This window comes from Crinia signifera, chromosome 7 (genome assembly GCF_055691185.1).
Source record: "Crinia signifera chromosome 7, ASM5569118v1, whole genome shotgun sequence".
Taxonomy (NCBI): Eukaryota; Metazoa; Chordata; class Amphibia; order Anura; family Myobatrachidae; genus Crinia; species Crinia signifera.
In genome coordinates, this window is record NC_139223.1 from 138109187 (window position 1) to 138132187 (window position 23001).

Sequence of the window (23001 nt, forward strand, 5' to 3'; positions counted from 1 at the left end):
AATGGCCACCTAGCAGCCATTCAGGAGCCACTAGCGGCATTTGGGAGGAGGAGCTGCAGGATGTAATCCTGCGTCTCCTCCTGACAGTTCGCTGGTGTCGGGTGTTTGGTTTTTTTGTTTTGCCAAGACTCCGAGAATGCTACATGGAACGAAGAGGACCAGATCTACATCAGAGGACCCATGTAAATATAATTTCCTTCCACAGGAAGGAACCCTTATGGATTACACTACACGCCGATGGACAGAGGGCCAACATACGATACTGTGCAGCATATAATGGTAATCAGGGCACTGTGTGGCATATAATAGGAATTGTGGGCGCTGTGCAGCATATAATGGGAATTTGTGGAGTTTTGCACAATATACTGGGAATTGCAGGTGCTTTGCGCATACTACAGTATGTGAATTGCGGCATGCTATGTGAATTGGGGCCCTATAAGACATAAAATGTACACTAGTACAGCAGATTATCAGGATCCTTGTGCGGCATATGTCAATTGGCATATTATGTGACTCGAGGTGCACTATACAGCATATAATTTGAATTGGGTACACTGTGCAGCCTATAATGTGAATTGAGGGTGCTATATGGCATATAAGGGGTGATTTGAGTTGGCTCGCATAAATGTGAGGGCGAGTATCACATTTGACAAGCGTGCGCATGGGTATGATGTGAATTGGGGGCACTGTGTGGCATATGTGAATTGTGGGCACTAAATGGCATATAATATGAATTGCGGGCACTGTATTACATATAATGTAAATTGCAAGCACTGTGCAGCATATTATGTGAAATAGGGGGCACTCGGCAGCATACTATGTGAATTACGTGCACTGTATGGTGTTAAATGTTAATCGAGGGCACTGTGGCATATAATGGGAATTGGGACGCTGTGAGGCTTATAATGTAAATTCGGTGACACTGTGGAGCATAGAGTATGATTCAAATTAGCGGCACTATACGGCATATAATGGGAATTGGATGAACTGTGTGGTATATGAGAATTGGGGGCAGATTGCAGCATATTATGTGAATTAGGGGCACTATATGGCATATAATGTGAATTGGATGTACTATGTGGTATATGAGAATTGGGGGCAGATTGCAGCATATTATGTGAATTGGGGGCACTGTGTGGCATATGTGAAATGGGGGACACTATGCAGCATATGTGAATCGGGGGAGGCAGTTTGGCATTTGTGAATTAGGGGTACTCAGGGCCGGCACCACCACTAGGCCGCTTTAGGCATTTGCCTAGGGTGCCGCCCACTGGAGGGCGGAAGTTCGGAGCAGCCAGGTCCCCCCCCCCCGGCTACTGTATATGCAGCAGGGGGGTCTGTCAGAGGGGTCCCCGTGGCGCTATCCGGCGGGGTGGGTTATATGCTGCAGGCGGGGTCCGCACGGTCTGAGGGGTACCTGCGGCACCCTTACTGCCCCCAGCAACTTACAGAGCCCCATCGGGTGCCATCGTCCAGGACCAGGAGAGAGGGAGCCGCCCGGAGAGGAAAGAGAGCCAGGAGAGAGGAAGACGCCCATTGTACCGCCCAGCCGCTGGTGTCCATCATCACCCGCCGGGCGGCGGCGCAGGAAGCGCTTCTGGGTTTGAAAACACTGTAAGTTGCTGGGGAGGTACCCCTCAGACTGTGCGGACCCCCATGTAGCGGGTGGGAACCGGGGCGCCCCCCTCGCCTGGGGCACTCCGATGCCTTTCACCAGCCCTGGGGGTACTGTTTGCATACATATTTTCATGTTGGGCAAATGTTTGGGTTTTTACCTCTGGGCACCAATGAGGGGAGGGGCCCTTTTTTAAGGTTTTCCTATGGGCCCCAAAGTTCTAGTTACACCTCTGCCCATAGAACTGCACTAGCACTGCTTACCTACTGTATATTATGCAGGGCACAAAATACATATCATTGGCAATGCAAAGCAAACATTTATGGTGTAGCTATCTAAAAAGCCCACATTATATTTTAATAAGAGTGAAAATTAACAGTCAGCAGTGGAATATAATCATTTTCTATAGTTGTGGATGGCCATACAAGACATCTGCTGTTCAATGCTTACACAAGCAGCCTGTTCGCGGTGCCCACTGGTAATCAGAATGATTATGATTAGATCATTCTCAGATTAAATGATTTTTTTAGCTTCATATGCGTGGTTATACAGGTATTTATCTCATTTGCAATGGCAGTATCAATGAATGTGGATAAAATAATGTCTATATTAAGGACCTAAAGGCTTATAAAAATGATTTAACATCAGTCTCCTTTGATTGGAACATGCAACCAATTATATCAAAAATGTCTTTTTTTTTTAGAAGGCGGTTGTTAAGGAGTCCGCTGTTTGCTAATCTGAGCTTAGAAGCCACAGTGGGAGACCTTGGAGGGCTTGGTTTAGTCACAGAAACCTGAGTGCTTAATTACCTTCATAGGAAAACCTCTGTTGCGCTTTTCCTTCAGCATGTGAAATGTGGGGCATGTGGATTACAGCTATAAATTAGAAATGTACAGTACTGTGGGGTTGATTGCTTCCTAGACATTTCAGAAATCCATACCTATAATGCACGGATTTACATAAGTAATACAGCTGACTGAGTTCCTGGCGCTAGATGTTGCATGTTTGATTAGGGACATGTAACAGATTGTTTTTGGTGTTTTTGACACATTCATTCCAACTAGCAGAGAAAAAGTCACAGATTTGCCTCCCAAAGCTCTTAACAGGTTTAGCTAACTATAGTACGTCTGTCACATTTAGATTCACTGAGAAATGTTCTGTAAGCAACTTCAAAGAAATCATGGCTTTCAAACACTCAAATAATTCCACTGTTTTGTGCTCACAAAAAAACTCATATTAAACAGGTCAAAATGTTCCTAAAAAATAATTATAGCTATTGAAAAATGACCCTTCCTCACATTAATTAAATCATTGTTATTATTTTTCAGTTTCGCTGCAATACAGATAAATGCATTCCATTCTGGTGGAAATGTGACACGGTTGATGACTGCGGAGATGGGTCAGATGAACCTATTGAATGTCGTAAGTAAACTTTTCTAGGATGGGGACATATAACATATCATCAGTGGCGGCTCCTGCTATAGGGCTGCAGGACTGCAGCCCCTCCAGTTGAAATCAGACTGTGTAAACTTAAGCTCCAATGCTTCCTCCCTGCAGAGACACAAACAGCCAGCAATACTGAAGGTAGCGTGAACCCCCTGCGATCGTGGGTGGTGCACGCGTTTGTGTGTGTGGGGGGGGTAGGGGTGGCGGCACCTCCACAGCTCTGGTGCTGGCTGTCTGTGTCTCTCCTCTCACCAGGGTCCATGTGTCTCTCTTCTCACCAGGCTCCATGTGTAACCTCCTCTCCTGTGGGGAGGAGTTCAGCATGAAGTAGCTTCCTATTGGAAGCTACTACTGCTCATCATACACAGGACTGGAAACCCCTCCCCCTCTTGGGCTGCCAGAACATGATGTAATGACAGCAATAACTTCCATCATGAAGCCATTCTGTGCATGTCACCAGAGCTATCGTGCTTTTATGGGCTGCTGCTTGTGCAGCCCAGAAGCAATTCCTCTGCAGTGAGCAAGCACAGACTTCAATGAGTCACTCAGAGTGATGCAGCTAAAGGAAAGAATGCATTGTACAAGAGAGGTGGAAGTTTTTTAATTTTAATAATTGAGCCACTGTAAATAATATTTTTTTAAAATGTTATTTGTGTGTAGATCTTTATTTACAGTATAATGTACATTACTTAGTATTAAAGTTATTAAAAGTGTGTATGTTGCTCTGTACCTGTGTTTGTGTGAATATGAGTACATTGTGTATTTATAGTAAATGCATACAAACACTGGTACAGAGCAAATCAAACTAATAACCTGCACATACTGTATATAATGTCCGTTTTCAACTAGCAGCACCCAGAAAATTGCAGCCCCCTTAAGTCTAAAGGCAGGAGCCGCCACTGCATATCATGGCTGGATTGGTAATCTGAAACCTCTGGAATTTGCAGCAATCGTAGCCTGTCATCTTAGCTCTAATTTTTATTAAAGAAACACTGTAGTGCACACTCACATAAGGATGGTTATATCACTGATAGATACCAATGCAAGCATTAGGCTACACACACACACACTGGCATTATATTCATGCATATTCAAGATATGCTTTTAACACAGACCATTGTTAATATGAAACTATTATTCAGACCTTACAGATTTGCTATACCAGTGAATCAATTTGAAATTGCATTTGATGGTAGTTGTGCCTCCCCTATTTGAATTTTAAACAGTGCTGCAGCCCCTCCTCTGGAGCCTAACCTGTTCCTTATACTGTACTTCACGTGTCACCACCAACGATCCCTTCACTGCTATTCAGAGGAGTATGTGACTACATTGTCTCACTCAACCTGGATGTACAAGACTTATGGTACAGAACCATCACATCAAGACGGTCCTATTGAGATCATTGAGTCCTATTGCCCGGAGTTTTGTAACCCAGGATCTACTTCTTGTACACTTACTCACTGGTGATTTACTGGCAACTCTTCCTGGGCAAAATATTCCCCTTCCAGTGCAATATGCCCCTTACACATTATGCCACATGGAATGAGCTTCAATTCACATTCTACCACACTGAGGGCCTTATTCTGGTTGGAGCGGCCAAACGTGCGTACGTTCGCTATTAACGTACGCTAGCCGCACGCGGCCGTTGGGGTTAAGTCCACCCACAACTCAGCCGCATACGTACGGGCAGAAATAACGTAGAAGGGGAGTGGCGTACAAATGAGCGTACGCCAACGTACACGGACGGGCCAGCCCTTACACTCCGTCAACTGGCGTACAACTGAGCGTACGCCGCCGTTTACGGACGTCTCTCGTCCGTCTTCCCACTGCCTTCTTGCGGAGATCTGAGCGTACGCCAGCTTGCACGGACGGGTCCCTATTGTTTTCAATAGAAAAGTCAGCTTATGTCACCGCTCGTGAGAGTGAGCGTACGTCCGTGTACGCTGACATACCCTTCATATATATGGACCTGCAAATCTTGCCTTTCAACTATAATTATGAAAATTAATTAATTGATTGAATTAATTAATGTGCAAAATAGTGGTCATGGGCTTAAAACATTGCTGAAACATCCTTTGTAGGTGTTAGATGTGGTTTATGTTATTGTATCCTAAATACAAAACCTATGTTTGTATTAGAGTGAACACGTTGACACATGTCGACTTGTGTAGATTGAGTGTGCTACTGTGTAAAGTCTATGAAAGCACGTAGTGAATGTGTCTAACTGTTTAGCAAATAGCTACCTTAGCATATATAAGCAGGTCTTCAAAAGATTCTTACCTTAAATTAAACAAACCTTTAAATGTCGAGAAGTATAGAAAGATAAGCTTCCAATGTGTTTGAGTGCTGTGTGTGGCTTGCAGGTAGTGAAATCATGGTTTGGACTTAATAGACTGCAGCATTGCTTATTACATTCAGGTGTATGTGTTTGAGTAGGAATCAGCGTTAATTAGCAAACTCAGGCGCACGCTGGCATGCGGTATCTGTAGGGGTGGTTTGAGATGGCGGTTGGCAGCCGCCTGTTTTGTGTCCGAAATGAACGGTGCCTTAGTCGATCGTGCGGTAGTAGCACCGCTCATTTTTGGTGCACACCCCCGTGTACGCCCATATTTACGCCCATTTTCCCTCATTATTTCGGCCGCTCCCCTCTTCACGCCCCTATGCCGCCCCCAATACCCGTACACTCGCGTACAGGTTTTTTCGCACGTAGAGACCCGTCCGTAAGCGTTGGTGAGTGGTCGCGCCTGCGCATTAGCGAATGTACGCATGCGCAGATTATAAAAAAACCCGGGACGTACGCGTACGGCCCGGCCGCTCCAACCAGAATAAGGCCCTGAATGAGCTTCAATTTACATTATGCCACACGGAATGAGCTAAAGTTCACATTATGTCACACGGAATGAGCTAAAATTCACATTATGCCACGTGGAATGATGCAAAATTTACATTACGCCACACACGCACTGCATCCCTCTATTCTGTCAGAGGCTTCAGCAGCTATGTGCATGACACTTGATTGCAATCTACCCTCAGGAGCTCCCCTATCGAAGGGTAGATCATGATCAACCTTCTGGCCAGCTCTCATTTAAAAGCATACGGTATATTTAGCTTGACAATTAGTATAACTTACTGTTTTGTAATAGACACATTTTTGAACAACTTCATTTTATCTGTGCACGTTTATCATTTTTTAAATTTAATTACACTTCTTTTTAATGAAACTTTTTACTTTTCATATACATGATATGTTTTTTATTGGTAGAATCATTATATGTATTTGTTAGTTATGTTAGAGGTTACCAGGTAATCAAACTTGCCTTTCTTTCCAAAGTGCATACATAATTGTGAGCCAGTAAATATTTTAGCCTGTCCACTTAGATTAACACTGTACATGTATTGAAGCGTCTTCTGCTCTTGAACCAATTAGCACCTACTGCTACAGTGTTATGTTCTTTACAAATGTGTGAATAATCCAGAATAAAGTCTACTTCACACTTTACTATCTGTGCGGAGACGGAGAGTAAATTGAATACATACACATACAATATGAGACCATTGCCACATGGCAAGAGTGAAGATTGGCAGAACAAATGTGAGCCTTATATTTTGATGCACTAAAAATTTTCTGTTACTATAATAACACAAAAGTATATAATGCAAAAAGCAACAATGTATTGCAATCACTAGAAAACAAATACAGTAGATATTACATTTGTTCAGTCTGAATATGTCAAAGGGCGAGGTAACATTTCGGTGTGACCAACCAGCTGGCATGCCTGTTCTCTGTCAATACATATATTTTTGAGTGGATACGGACACTAGGTCTACAAGCATTGGGTCGACATGCAGGAAGGTCGACATGCAGGAAGGTTGACATGCAGGAAGGTCCTATCCTATCCAACCTAACCTATGTCGCTCTATCAATTTACTGTAACCCTTTGCACCAAACCTCATTGGTTTATTCCTTTGCTGTAGTTTTATTCAGTTTTATTAATATAACCCTACAGTGTGTCTTTTTTATAGTTTTTCACAACACATATCATCTGTTTCTTTATATGTCTTAGGAACATGGATAAATGATTGTACTACTGTATATATCACTAATAAACAAGAGCCTGTTTATTTCCACATAAAAGTAATTGGGTTCTCATCTTTGACATAAATAATGCTGCATTTTTACAGCTGACTTTAAGTGCCAGCCAGGGCGGTTTCAGTGTGGCAGCGGACTATGCGCTCTTCCTGCTTTTATCTGCGATGGAGAAAATGATTGTGGGGACAACTCAGATGAACTCAACTGTGGTAGGTGATCATGCAGCATGTGAGCTCAATAAATAAGGCTCTTGAATAGATATCCAGGCGCTGATTTATTTTTCATGGATCAAAGTTGCTCATGATTTCATGATTGCTTTTCAGACACATATGTCTGCCTGTCGGGTCAGTTCAAATGCACCAAGAAGCAGAAATGCATCCCAATAAATCTCCGTTGCAATGGCCAGAACGACTGCGGAGATGAAGAAGACGAGATCGATTGCCGTAAGTTAATTGTTATCGTTATGCAAATTTTCGATGGCAGTGTATGAAATCCAGTTAACTAAATAAAAATGTTTTTATCGTGATATAATTCAACATTGTGGAACAATAAATCAACAGGAAACATATGTAACAACCTTCATAAACACTGGAATGACTATTGCTACACGGAGGCAGTGGAAAAAGAAATCACAATAAATCACATAGTATGCATAGCCTGAAAGATGGATCAGACAGCAAATGAGTGCATTTGTATTTCAAGTCTTAAACGTATATGCACATACATTCCAGGTTTGGGATATAGTATCCAGAAACCTGTTAGTCAAACATTTCCTACATCAAGAAAAGGGGAATATCCTAAAATACATTTTTGTCAAACCGTGAACCTATTTGTGGTTCGGGGCCAGATGTACTAAGCTTGAACAGTGATAAAATGGAGAGTGATATACCACCATCCAATCAGCTCCTACCTGTCATGTTGCAGGATGTGTTTGAAAAATGACTGGTAGGAGCTGTGGCTTTTCACTCTCCATTTTATCACTTTTCAGGGCTTAGTAGATCTTGCCCTTAATGTTTGCAAACCGTGAGTTGTGGTGAAGGACAAAGTGCACAAATTGTTTTGAAACTCCTATGCTTATTTTTTAAATGGTAGGAACAATATAAATGTGCAGCAGTAAAACCAAATATCAAGTCATCAGAAAAGGGGTCCTATGCAAAGTGCGTAACTACCATAGGTGCAGGTATTGCAGCTGCTATGGGGCCCAAAGCTGAGAGCTGCCAACCTTCCCTGTCAAAATAACATGTGCTACAGTATACACATTTCTCCCCATGGTTTGTTACATAGGGGCAGAGGAATCACCGGGTGTGGCGACACCTAATGCATACTCTACACTGTCTCCCTGCCACAGCTGGAAAAAAAGTGTGTGGCTGGTTTCAGAGGGGGCGTGGCCTCACAGGATCCCTGTTCCGGCACTCCAGGGTCATGCTCTGCATCCCTGGAGATGCAGGCTTCCCTCGCTGTCTGCAGTGGTTGCACTTTGGTGTCACCCCTTTTGAGGATGACACCATTCCTCACATCTACTTTCCTAATGTTTCATGACAGTTACATTTAAGTTAGTGTTTGTTTATACCTTGTAGCACAGGTCTAAAGCCACATACACACTATGCAATAAAGACACAATTATATCATTAACAATTTCCTTTGAACTCCCCGGATCTACAGAATGAACAGTATAGCGCATACACACCAAACAATTTGAAGCAATAGAGATAAAGACAAAAATAAATTGTTTGCTTCTCCACTGGCCATCTTGTTTTATGAAAATGTATCTTTATCTTTCTCATTCATACACACTGAACGATATCAACAATAATATTGTCAACTATATAATTATTGTGCATATTGTCTTCCTTTACTGCAGAGTGTGTATGGGGCTTAAGTGATTATATTAGAGGTACATATGTTTTATGTTGCCAATCTGATACAAGTTGAGGCCTCAGAAACTTGGATAAATTTGATATGTCAAAAGATATTTCTGTCTTTGGTGTGAATATTAGAAATGCAGAGTTAAAAATATTGCCATAAAATCCCAGTCGCTATGAGTATTTCATGCGAAAAAACAATTAATCAGTGACTGGAATATGTTAAACATGTGCTAAGAATTTTAAAATGTACTATAATTCCTGTATACAGCACCTTCTAAATGCTCCACTCTTTAAACAATATGAATTATTTACAATCCAAACCTTATTAAATATTCTAAATGCAGCATTTTTCCACCTTCTTATTGTATACAGTCAGATCATCCCGTATGTCATTGCACACCTAGTAGAGTATCTGCCTTTTCCACCAAAGGAATAAGAAATCTGCATATCCTTCATGTAATAAAAAATTCTATAACAGATTATTTCAGCTGTGTTTCCTTCTTTTTCTTATTTTAAGCTGAAAATAGCTGCTCTCCAGATCACTTCCAGTGTAAAACCACCAAACATTGTATATCTAAACTCTGGGTGTGCGATGAGGACTCTGACTGCGCTGATGGATCTGATGAGGCCAACTGTGGTGAGTGTCAACGATTGAGCATCATTCTTGCAGCCGAGGGAAGTCCAGACAAGAACCTTTTGCCCGCAAAGTATTTGATTCCACCACCGGCCCTTTTCAGTTCTCTGATCCGTAAACAGCAGGAGACGTTAATGAATCAAATTTATTCATTTATTTAACAGTGGGTGGAAAAACCGGGATAGTACTACAGTATATGTATGTTTATGATTTTGCCAGTGACTACATCAAAAATACACAATGGATGTGATTTTATATTTGTTGGCGCCCTGCATGTGGGAACACGAAGATGGCCCCAAGGGCCAAGCGGTGGAACGGTTCCGTGCGTGGGCAGCATGAGAGGCTGTTCGTGTCTTGTGAACAAGCTACCTTCAATATCTCATCATTATAGAGAATAAGAAGAGGTTGATGAAAGATTCTGTACAGAGCTTTATAAATATGCATGATCTATCCCTTTGTAAGCAGATTTTTCAGCCTCAGCGGTGACTAGTTTTATGCACTTCGTGAAACTGGTTAAAGTAATTAGCTACCTACTGTGACAAAAAAACCTAGTAACTGTAATTCATTACTTTTGCAGAGCGCATCTCCTAGCTCCGCAATTAGATGAGAGCCAAAGGTCTGAGCTGGTAATTAAGAGCTGCACAGTAAATTAACCTTTGTATCCCATTATATGGAAGACAAATGTAATCTCTTGTCATTTACTTATCTTACTAATGTTGAAAACATAAAGACCATTTGTTGATACCTGGCTTTAAATGCAGCATAAAAAGAACAATTGTAGTGGGTGAGATAATTAGCAACTTGTTCTCTATTTTACAGTTACCCAAGGAATCATTTGATTGCATGGATACGAGTCTAGTGCCTAGACTAAAATAATAATAGGGATGATGTATGACACGTGCATACATAAGTGTATGTACATACTCACATACATACAGGTTGCCAGCTGCCCTTATTGAACAAAGTGCCAAACACAGTTACAGGGGTGAGAATACATGGGGTGTAGCATGTGTCAATTTTGTAGGTGGAAAAAACTATTCAATTTACATTAGGACCTACTGTATGTGAAATAATAACTGATGTTTTTCCAACTACTGAGGCCAAAGCTTCCAGAAAATTAGACTTATGTAAACCTACACACACTGACAGATTGCCGTCTGTGGTATTGATCCTTCACCAGTTGCAGACATCTTAGTTTTGTGTATACAGCATTTGGGTACCAGTTTAGACCAAGTCAAGATTTCTCAACGCCAGTCCTCATGTACAGCAAACAGGTCATGTTTTGTGAATGTCTTTTAATTATTCATGGGTAATATTATACTGTCAGTGATGATCCCACCTGCTTCTACAGACAGAAATAGGAAAAACTTTTGGCAGATGCCTACAAGTCGGTAGGTGCTTATCAAATGTGAGCAAACAAGTTAGTCCATACTTGACTCCAAACCAGGTTTTATTTTATTGGCTATAACAGGCACAAATGATAACAACAGTTATTATTAAAAATATATCAAAATTGTCTGGGCTAAGTAGTGTAGAAGTTGTACTGCATTGTGACAGCCCAATAGCACAGTGACATGCTTGGGCATATGCAGAACTTTTACCGAGCCAAGTAAACATCATGCAATTGCAGTCTAATCAGCATGACCTTTAAGTTTGGTGACCTAAAGTCTACGGTACTTCAGGAGTCTCCTGTAAGATGCGGGAAGTTAGACAACTACATGTATTTGTTAACCTTTGTAAATATATGATGAATTGTGGAAAGCTTTTGTCTCACTTTTTTATTATTCTGCTTATTCTTTACTAGTGTTTTGTTATTGGATGGGTTATCTTATATAATAAAAGACTAACGCTGCTCCTTACCTCCAAGGGGTAATATAGTGCTTTGCGCATCGGTGGCCACTAGATGGTGCATGGTGGACCAATTCAGGTGTTGCTCTGGCATTAATATTATGATGTTCTACCAATTGGACAGGATAGTAACTAGTGGTTGTATAATTTTAACTAAAATGCGTTACTTCAATGGCTTATTTTATTTATTTTGTGTTGTGTACCATTTTGCAAACTACAATCATAAACATTAAGAATATACAGACTAGTAATTATGAATAAAAACTTAAGAATATAGTTAAATTACAAAGTTGTAATTCTCAAATTTCTCCTAATTATAATACTTGCGAAATATAGAATATATTTTGAAGAGTTAGGTCTAGCCCAATTTTTGGTTTAAGTTGTTTGTAATATTCTGTCACTATATTCATAGAGTACATTAATAATGTTGTACATCATTTTATATTTGCTGCGATTCTTTTTAAAACTTATTACTAAACAAGAAAAACACTCTAATAACTGCAGTAACTGGCTCATATTTAATGTGCACCATAAACAATCACACAGTGTGCAGCCGGAATAAGTTCCAGAAAAATAAACACACATTTGTCCTTGTTGTTCCACAATAAATTCCTAAATATATGTTGTGTACATTTCATTTATATTACTCGGAGTATTCAGTGAATTGCAGTGTTAATTACTTCGATGAATTGCTTTCTACATTTTTATTGAGTCTGTGTTCAACGCATTAAACCAATCAAGGGCTAAAGTAATAAATTAAAATACTGTGTTTATTAAGTAAGAGAAAAAATATATAATTTTCTACACTGTGAAAGTGACTAAATTAATACAAAACTTATGTTACCAAATATTTTGCTGCCTGGATACTTTAAAGTGTATACATTGATTGTACACAGAGCAGAACCAAAGAGTTCAAAGAGCTAGTGGCATCAATGTTAAGGTATAATTACAGCTATAGTCTTAGTGTGATATGAGACTATTCAGGAGTCATTGTTGGTGTCAGTGCACACTAAGCTATCGCTTGAACTATTCTTTATGGTGCAACTGTTCTTAAACTATATTCCAGGTTATGTTAATAATTTATTAACAGTTATTTATAGCAAACACATATTACTTTGTAATTTACAGATCATTTTTAGTCATTAACATCAGTACATTCCATTGGAACATTCTTCAAAACCAAACACATGAAAATGTTTTTTGGATTTCTGGAGGAAACCAGAGAGAAGTCAGAGGACCATACAAATTCAACACAGATGTGTCATTTGTGAGCATCGAACCCATGACTCTAGTGTGCTACGAGTTACCATGTACAGTCTCAGACTGGAGCATGAAGGACCCATTGGGGAGAATGCAGTGGTACGGCCCATGCTTAATGGTTGGCCAGCCTCCACAGAGGCTATTAGAAACACATTGTAAATACTGCCAGTGCTTGATAATGTATTAGATTAATAACAGCAATGCACTGTAGAAAATACACAATAGTACTGTGCATTACAGTGTACCCTATATAATCCAAATTCATAGTCTGGAACCTGAACCCTAGAGGAGGGAGTGGGCCCTCAGGTAGTGTGGCCCACTGGCTTTTTCCAAAAAAACAGTGCCCCAATAGTCAACCTTTTAGGGCATACAATATATTGTTTGTTAGCATGAGCAACCTACAGATGGGGCAGGTCCCATCTTTGCAGGGGATGGCGATGGCGATGGCGACGCCAGCCGCCATCCCCCGCCAGCGCCATCTCTGTAGTGAGAAGGGGATGCACGCACACGAGAGGCGCGCGCGTCCCCTTCCGACGGCGCTTCCCCCGGGTCACCGCCGGCTTGTCGGCGGTTCCCCGGGGTCCCCTGCCCGCACCCCCCCTAACCCTGTCCGTCTCCCTGAAGCGGAACCGGACAGGGTACCCGTCGCCCCGCCGACGGAGATTGAGACGCGCGTGTGAGATGCACGCGCGTCTTAGTCAGATGGAGAGGCAGGCTGCTGGCGGATCGCCAGCGCTGACGTTCTGGCGATTCGCCAGCAAAGAAGAGGCCTTCCCCATCTGTAAGACCCCTTTAAAATCACCCGTGCTGATGAAGAACATCAATCATCAACATTTTCTACTACTTTTTTTCTAAATAAATAAATAAATGCAAAAACATTTGTTTACATTAAGCCAGATTCATGTTTGTAAGTAAAGCAAAAAAAAAAAAAAAAAAAAGCAGATAACTTTGTTTATGAAAACAAATCATGTTGCAATGCAAGGACAGCTAAAACATTTTAATTTTTTCTGTGCAGGGTAAATACTGGCTGCTTTTGCATATAGCCCTTTATTTTTCTACTGCATTAGTTTAGAATTCAGTTTTTAACACACCCCACCCAAATCTATCTCGCCGTGCACCTGCAGTGCAAAATATCTTGGGATACGCTCGTATTGTCGACAGCACTTAGGTCGACAGTCATTAGGTCAAGACCGTTGGGTCTTGACAGGTGGGAAGGTCGACAGGGTTCTAGGTCGACATGGGTTTAGGTCGACATATATGTTAGGTCAACATGGGTTAGATTGACAGGTCGTTACATCGACATGCGTTTTTTCACTGTCTTTTGAGCCGACATGTGCCGACAGGCGGTATTTCATGCCCTACCATCCACTAGGGCGTGGTGGGAGAATAAAATAGTGTGACGAACGCAGCGAGGCACCGTGCCTGAAGCATTGCGAGTGAAGCGAGCGATGCGAGGGGCTGCGGTTGACTTTCAACCGTGTCCATGTTGACTTTGTCGACATTTGGGTGAAAAAAACTGTGAAAAAACCCATGTCGACCTGTCGAACTAACCCATGTCGACCTAACACATATGTCGACCTTGCCCCATGTCGACCTTGTCCCATGTTGACCTAGACACCTGTCGACATTCACACATGTCGACCCAACGGTGTCGACCTACTGACTGTCGACCTAACTATGGTCAATAAAACGATCCATGACTTTACCCAGTTGCTTGCTATTTTTGCTTTGCATGCCAATCAAAATGAGGCTCATGATCTGCAAGTAGCCAACATGATATATGATGCAGCCTTTAATATAATGAATAGATTATAAGAACGTTTTTAATAATCTAGAAATGGTAAAAATGTTGTCTTGGTATTTGTAAATATCAAAAATAATTAAAATATTTTCTCTATCTTACTATCAACTAATTATATATTAAGGGAAACACTACAAGCTTAGATCCAATATTTAATTTTTTTATTTCAGCTTTTTCCACTTCGAATTTTTCAATTGGGTGGCAAACGTCTCACAGTACAACAATGAGAGGGTATGGTCTAGTGGTGGGTTTATTGGGTGTCTGGCCAAGTCAGATATAAAAAAAAAATACTTAAGAGGTGTACACACGGAGCACATTTTGCTAGTGAGTGACTTTAACTAAGCAATTTTGACTAAGCGATTTGACTAAATGCACCAGCGATTTTGACTAAGTGATGTGACTAAATGCACCAGCGATTTTGACTAAGCGATTTTTTTCTATGGGAGATTTTGACTATACTAGAATTAACATATTGTACTTGGTTGGTATTCATCGCAGATTGTCTAGTGAATATCTCCCTCGGCAGTGAAATAGCAGAGATTTTGACTAGATATTCTTGCCTGGCAACTCTTTTTTTACTAATCGATTTTATAGGGTGATTTGTCTAACCTTGACAGCGATCTTTACTAACCTTCTAAGCAATTTTGACTATGTAGTCAAAATCGCTTATAAGGATTGCTCCGTGTGTACACCCCTTTAAAGGTGAGGCCTGCTCATTACCAGTAGCAATGCAATAGCACAAATAGTATATCTAGAAGATAATAATAATGCAACTTAATTAGGCTATTGTTAACATATGTATTTTTACATAGCCTTTTTTTCTTACAAGTAAATTTAATATCTGTACAATAAAGAGATGATGGTTTATCTGTTCTTACATTATAGACAAAAAGACATGTGGCCTCCATGAGTATCAATGCACAAATAAGAACTGTATTCCAGACCACTGGCGGTGTGATGGACAGAATGACTGCGGAGATAATTCAGATGAAGAATCCTGCAGTAAGTTTTTCTCTATTATTGGGGAATTGGCTATCAATATTGCAATGTTCCTTTATTTGTATAAATCAGGCAGATACTGTAGAATGTTTTCCGGGAATGATAGCAATAAACAGCAAGAAGTCAGTTATATTGCTGTATTTACATGCAAGGTATGTTCAAATTGTAATAGAAGGTGGTGGAGTTTTCCTCTGTCTGTGACTGATACCCTTTTCACACTGACAAATATTTCCTGAGTTACTGAACATGAACGCTCAACAACCCGGGAAATTGGTCAGTGTGAAAGGGTCCTGAAAGATTGTCCAGGGTCGAACGTTGTGGGATTTCAACCCATATCTTGACCAGGGTTGGACCCGGGATGCTCATGGGTTCTGGGGCAGTGTGAATGGGTAACCCGGGTCAACATGCACTGCAATGTAAAGGTGCCGCTGGAAGATTTTATACCCGGCTTTGGATGCGGCTTGCAAGCGCTTGCTAATGTGAAAGGGGTATGAGTGATTTCCACATAGTCTTTAAGCTTCTTTTGTCACCTCTCTGCTTATTGTCAGAATACATCTAATTTCCTCATAGATGTGCACTGTCTTACAAACATGGAACCTTCATGTACTGTGACAGCTTAAACTATACTGTATATTCACTTAAGCCCCATTTAAAGGACAACCCCACAAACTAAAAATGGAGCTAAGCAATAATGAATTGGGGCCCAGTGCGTTCATCAGTGGCATAACTAGAAATTTTGCGCGCTCACTATTGTCATGGTACAGAAATTGATGATCCGTACATGTGATATAACACATTGCCAGTCAGTCATTGCCCCAGTCAGCATTTCTGGACTGGAGAAATTAATGGAGGAGATCCATTTCAGTACAATGCTAGATTGTGTGAGGGGGACCAAACTAAGTGCCCAAGAAAAAGGACAAGCAGAGACCAGGTACGTTACAGCTCCTACTGCCGGATAATATTATTTTCTATTTTATAAGGACTAGGGCACATTATATTCTCTACTATGGAGTGGGGGGAGGCATATTATACTATACTATAGGAAAGGGGGAGGCACATTATATTTGATAATATAGTGTATGCTATACTATGATTTTTTGGTGGGGGCGGGGGGTCTGTTGTGCCTTGGGGTGGCCTTACTCCTTAATACGCATCTGAATATCTAGGGTTATAGGACCAGAACAGGATAACAGAAGAAAACTCTTATTCTATGGGACATGCCAGAATCAATATTAACACAAGTTAAATACATAACATATAATAAATAGAAAAATTCAAAATCATATCATACAGTATGTGTTATGATAACAAATATTGAACGTGGAGTGACATCTAAATGGTCAAAGATCAGAGGGGGATAAATTCCTAGTTATTGATTATTATAAGTAATTTAGGTTATACAAAAGTTTATAGTTGATTAAAAAAGATACATATCCAGTGTGCTGGGTTCCTACTATTAGCAGTAGGCCTGTTCATATATCAGTGTATAGCAAATTGGTGGCACTGGTAGTACCTTATTGTTTTACAAGTACATCCAGTTCTTTCATTTACCATTCACTGCTACTGGGACACGTCTAACAGCAAAAACCCAGCACTTTCTATATGAATCTCTTCTATGTACTCTATAATTTTATGTGTAATATAAAATATAAATCTTTACTGATGACATAATTGATGCATAAATACACACACAACAAGATAGATAAATAAAAAATTAAAATGGCATGAATAGGGTAAATATATATTCAAATTTAGATCACTCATCCAGGATTGGGATGAAATGCATTCCTTGTAACCCATGTGGAGAATAAGTCAAAGGTAAGTGCACTTTTCCAATATATACAGAATACCATTTCTAGGTTTATTCCAGTCCCCAATGATAAAGGTGCACCTTTGATAAAGCTGCAGTCGGCAGTGAAATGCGTTAGTGCCTATTGATCACTCTCAGGACACCCCTTTGGGACCCTACAACCTTGTGGATAACTCAGATACCGATCCATTTCTCCCCCCTTGCTCTCCGATTGGCGGATTGCACAGTGTGGTCCCCTCTAGTGGCAAACCATCTTCAGTCCACACCAAGAGGACGTGAAACCGACTGTTGCTTTCCAGCCCCATTATTTGTTTCCAGCTTGCCTCCCATTTATTCCATCGGTGGATTGTGCAGTGTGGACCCCTCTATTGGCAACAACATTCTCAGCCCAGAAAAAGAGGATACAAGTTCAACTGACGCCCACCAATTTCACTAACCTCCAGCGGTGGCTGGGAGCCCCGTACAACTCGTGAGCATTATTCCCATTGGGGACTGGACTCCACCTAGAAACGGTATTCTGTATACAGTATATTGGTAAAGTGCACTTACCTTTGATTCTCCACTTGGGTTACAAGGAATGCATTTCATCCCAATCCTGAATGAGTGATCTAAATTTTATTATATATTTACCCTATTTCTTTCATGCCATTTAAATTTTTTATCTATCTTGTTGTGTGTGTATTTATGCATCAATTATGTCATCAGTTAAGATTTTAATTTTATATTACACTTGTACTTGTTTAATATTCAAGCGCTGCTTACATGCTTTTAGCGTGATTGTGTATATATTTTTCTTTGTTGATAGGCGACTGACTACCCCCTTATTTAAGCAGCTGCTTTCATTTAGAATCTCAACCCCTGTCAAGCGCCTGACCAGATTCTTTATTGAATCTATCGCGTAGTGCAGAGGTTCCCAAAGTTTTTTGAATCACGGCACCCTAGAGTATCAGAATATTTTTCAGGGCAACCCTAGGCCCAAGTTTGTTACCAAGAATAAAAAAAAAAATTAAATGAAATAAGTTGTGCTTAAATGTCATCCTTAGGTACACGAGGAACACGATTCACTTCTGTTTGCCCACATATTTTATAATTGGAAGCCCCAAGCACTGATTTTGTCTGTTTCATTGGCCATAAATAATTTTAATTCGTTCTGGATTACCAACCTGAGGCACCCCGGATAGTGCTCCAAGGCACCCCAGGGAGCCTAGGCGCACAGTTTCGGAACCACTGGCGTAGTGTCTATATTTGGCACCTGACCATATTGTGTTTACAAATAACTTGAATTAGGCATTTTCAAACACATCTCTGGGGTGAAATGTAATAGGATGAGAGATTCAGAAAGTGACAGATTTGGTAAGAAATCCCCAGTTTTTTAAAGTGGCAATCATTTACACTGCAGAATCAAACTGGTTTTACAGTGTAAAAGATTGCCGCTTTAAAAAAAACCTGGAGATTTCTTACCAAATCTCTCACTTTCTGAATCGCTCATCCTATTACATCCCCCCCCCTGATCTTTAATCTTACAGACATCTCTCTGTGTTAATTGTTATTCTACTGTTTACACTAACGCCAATTATATGTTTCTTAAGTTAAATTGTTTATATCGTGTGCCGTGTATTTAACTTGTGTTTTAGCTAATAATAATAAAAGTTGTTTTAGTATTTATTAAAAATATATATATATTTTCTTGTTAGAAAATTGGAAAATGAAAACACCTATCCAATTGCTACAGGCACAATTGTGCCTTGACCTTTGGACTATTTTTCATACATTCCTCCCAATTCAACACGATTATACTTATGAAATTGTTTTGGAGGATAAAGTAAATGTGAGAGATTATAAGACTATGCAAAGCTTTATGGAGAATTGAAAAAGGGAAGTTTTATCAATAGCCAACCTACTAGTGTGTGGAGATATAAAAATAATTCACTAAGATAATTCATAGGATTTAAACAATTTCAAGTGTTTTCTAGCATCGAAGGTATAACAAATGCACTTGTTTTTGAGCACATTGAAACCATGTTCCTGAAAACATTGGACCTTTATTCAGATTGATTCGCTCCCCTGCGTGTTCGCACAGGAGAGCGATGTTTTGTGACTGCGCATGCACATAGTCAGTTATATGCATGTGCAGCCACTGTGTGCAAGCAGCCACAGCGTGGCTGGGGGGCATGGGGTTGCAGTCGGGGGGATCCACCCATGGGAACACCCAGCATTTCATGGGCATTCCCATGAAAACACTAGGCGTTCGCATGGTAATTCCCCAATGGTGCGGGGGGCGGGCAGCTGACATCAGCTGCCCACCCGCTTCCCGTACAGGCACTCGCAGACCAAAGAGGTGTCTTAGATTTGCGAGCTCTTGAAAAATCATTTGATGGTCTGCAAGTATCGAATGATTTTGTGCCCGCATGCAAGTTTGCGAATGGATAATTATGCAAATAATCTATTTGCATGCCTGCAGGGAATTGCGCCGTATGAGGGGGTGCTGGCAACTATGCGGGCGTTGACTGGTGGACTCGCAAGGCTGCGATATTCGCAGTCTTGGGAGTCAACTAGAATAAGGGCCACAGTGGAGACCTAATTGGACAGCTAAGGGTATGATTTCACCTCTCCAGGTGAAAGTTTGATGTGGTCTTGGCAGAGAAGAGCAGACTAAAGAGTCATAATTGTATGTGTAATAGTTTGAAAATATACCTGCAATTCTATAAACACTTCCAGCTCTCTGTGTGATCAAAATGCACTTACTATAATTATCATACCATTCATCAAGCTAAACAGCTGTTTTTTATTCATTAATTGAAATTAATTGAAATGGAGAGGTCCAGTCAGAAAACATTAATTTGCATGTGCCACCAACTCTCAGCCATGAGAATGAGGCATTTCATTTGTTCAATACACAAAACAGCTGCCTCTGCTTTGTCCCCAGGATATGGTCACTTTATTAACCTGGAGGGCAGATGTATTAAGCCTGGTGAAGTGATAAAAGGCAGGTGACAATGCAGCAGCCAGTCAGCTCAAGTCATTTTTCAAACCATGGGGCAGATGTATCATAGCAGCGCTTATCGCGCCGCTATGATACTTCCTGCTTCGCCTCAATAGCGAGGCGAAGCAGGAAGGGACATCGACAAGATGTATTAACATCTTGTCTGCCAAAGCGGGGGAGCGTTAACTCCCCCCTCCGGCGATGTCCCTTTCTGGAGATAGCGCATCAGTTAATACTGATGCGCTATCTCCTGTCCCCCGGCCGGCCGCACTGGGCATGCGCGGGATCTCGCTGTTCACGCGAGATCCCCAGCGCAGCCCAGACCTAACCGCAGGGACAGCGCTGTCCCTGCTGTTTAGATAGGGCTACGCCAGCCTGATGCTAGCGAAGCCAAACCCGGCTTCGTGCGGAACGGTCAGCGATGCTGACCGTTCATACATTCGGACTGCTATCATTTTGATAGCAGCGCCGATATGGACAGGGGAGCATAGCGCCCCTGTCCATTACCGCATCCCGGCTCCATCATACATGGGGGAGAAGCGGTATCAGTGCACATAACGTGCGCTGATACCCTTCTCCCCCATAACGACGGATCATACATCTGCCCCCATGTCTGTAATTTGACAGACAGGAGCTGATTTGCTTTTGCATTTATCACCATCCACTTTATCACTTCACCAGGATTAATAAATCTGCCCTATGCTCTTTGGGGAGATTTATTGGCTCACTACTTAACGGTCAATCCTACAACACTTCTTAATAGACAATTTAATTACTAGTCTTTTATTTTATTGCCCCCCCCAATCCCTTTCAGCAAGCGCTGTATCATTTTTACGCTCTACCTAAAGTGGGTACTTAGGTATTTGTGGTACCATTGTTTGAGCTTAACCCTGAAAATGCAGCCAACAGTATTACTTCCTTGAGAACCTGTGATATCACATAGAGAAGTATATGCAATTCCAAGTTTCTTGGCCCTAGGAATATTCAATTTTATATAAATCTTTTAACTAAAATTTTACAACAAGTGAAATAGGCAAATTGTAATTGATTTATTTTGTATTTAATAATTTTAATCGCAACACCAATGATTGAAGTACTTTTCTAATGATTTGTGCAGTGTAATTCCAGTGCTCTTATTATTTTTTGTTATCGATATAGGTTGAGTATCCCTTAAATTTTTGTTTTTGCTCAAAACCTACTGGGCACATCTGTAACTGGCATTACTGAGGAAATAACATGTAACTGGCACTAAATATGTGCAAGGACATGATTGCTTGTTACATGCACAAATAAAATATATAGAATAGAATCAACTTTATTGGCCATGTATGCTTGCGCACACTAGGATTTTTTTGTGGATAACAGTGCAGCATCAACCAGGGATGGAGGGGGGATTACATACATTGCATTGAGACATTACATGCGGGGAACACATGCGCTGCACAGCACCTAGACAGCCACAACCGGCGCCACTAGTCACCGCAACAGCCAGATAGGTAACAATACAAATAGAGACGGTACAGTTCTCACACAGGGAACACATATCCACCGAGCTGCACAACGCCTAGGCAGCCATCAGCGGCGCCACTGGTCACCGCAACAGCCAGATAGGTAACAATTAAGCAGGGACAGTACAGTTATAGGTTGCTATGCAGTGTATGAGATGGGAGACACGGAAGTACATATGGCTAAGTGACACAGTTCCTTCGCAGCCATTTGTGGCGCCATCTTGATCATGCTTGTGTGTATTTCATGTGTTTGATGTGCTTATACAACATAAATGCAAGATACCTCATTCAAATATAAAAATATTCAAAAATACAGAATAATCTGTTATCCAAAATTCTTCTTGTCCCGAGTATTTTGGATAAGGGATACTCAACCTGTATAAGTATTCTTATAATTGAAAGTCACTTACTGTAGCTGCATTATATACAGAATTTGAGGATGTATGAGGGGAAAGTGAGGCGGGTGGGGGTCAGGGAGAGCGAATATTTCACTTGTTTGCACAAATCAAGTTTATTTCTAGTCTGAGCTGTAATTTGGTGGTATAAAAAAGCAATATTGACAACATTAGTGGTTTTTCCATGACTTCATTTCTCTTTGATTCCTCTGAGTGCCTTTGATAATTATATGTTGATACTAAGGAATAAAATTCCAGTATATAGAATCAGCGGAGAATGTGAATTGAGAAGAGACTGACAGTTATTAGTATGTATGCACAGTAGGACCTTTTTATAAAGTCATAAGTAACAGAACATCAAACAATAATAATTACTTTCCTTTCATCATACAATATATTACAGTATGTACCGGATGAATAACTGACAATATATAGGACTAATCAATACTGCAAAACATTAATATTTAAATCACAATAATAAATAGTCTCCTTATTAATCAAGATGTATTGAGCAGGTTAACTTGTCATAGGACATATTTGCAGCTTATTTTATAATAAAGGAGCCCACTCAGGATTTGCAGTGGGCCAGTAAATTTTAATGGTGGAAATAGTTTTTCTTAACACCATGGCAATCTAAAAATACTCAATACCTATTGGTCAAATAAAAATTTATTTGAAAAAGAAAATTTGAACTTATTTTTATTTTCTTTTTTTATTATTTATTTATTTTATCTCTAATTTTCGGTG

At 40.7% G+C, this 23001-nt stretch overlaps 1 protein-coding gene across 4 annotated transcripts in view; it reads left to right on the top strand.

Annotated features, from left to right (window-relative positions):
* The window catches only part of LRP1B (LDL receptor related protein 1B), a 1445580-nt gene that overhangs the window by 1284687 nt on the left and 137892 nt on the right, over window positions 1-23001 (top strand). For all 4 annotated transcript variants that reach the window (XM_083153866.1, XM_083153869.1, XM_083153867.1 and 1 more), the window contains exons 63-67: window positions 2944-3037; window positions 7244-7360; window positions 7475-7594; window positions 9534-9653; window positions 15445-15561. In XM_083153866.1, the coding sequence (XP_083009992.1) occupies window positions 2944-3037; window positions 7244-7360; window positions 7475-7594; window positions 9534-9653; window positions 15445-15561 (568 nt within the window). The remainder of the gene's footprint in view (window positions 1-2943; window positions 3038-7243; window positions 7361-7474; window positions 7595-9533; window positions 9654-15444; window positions 15562-23001) is intronic.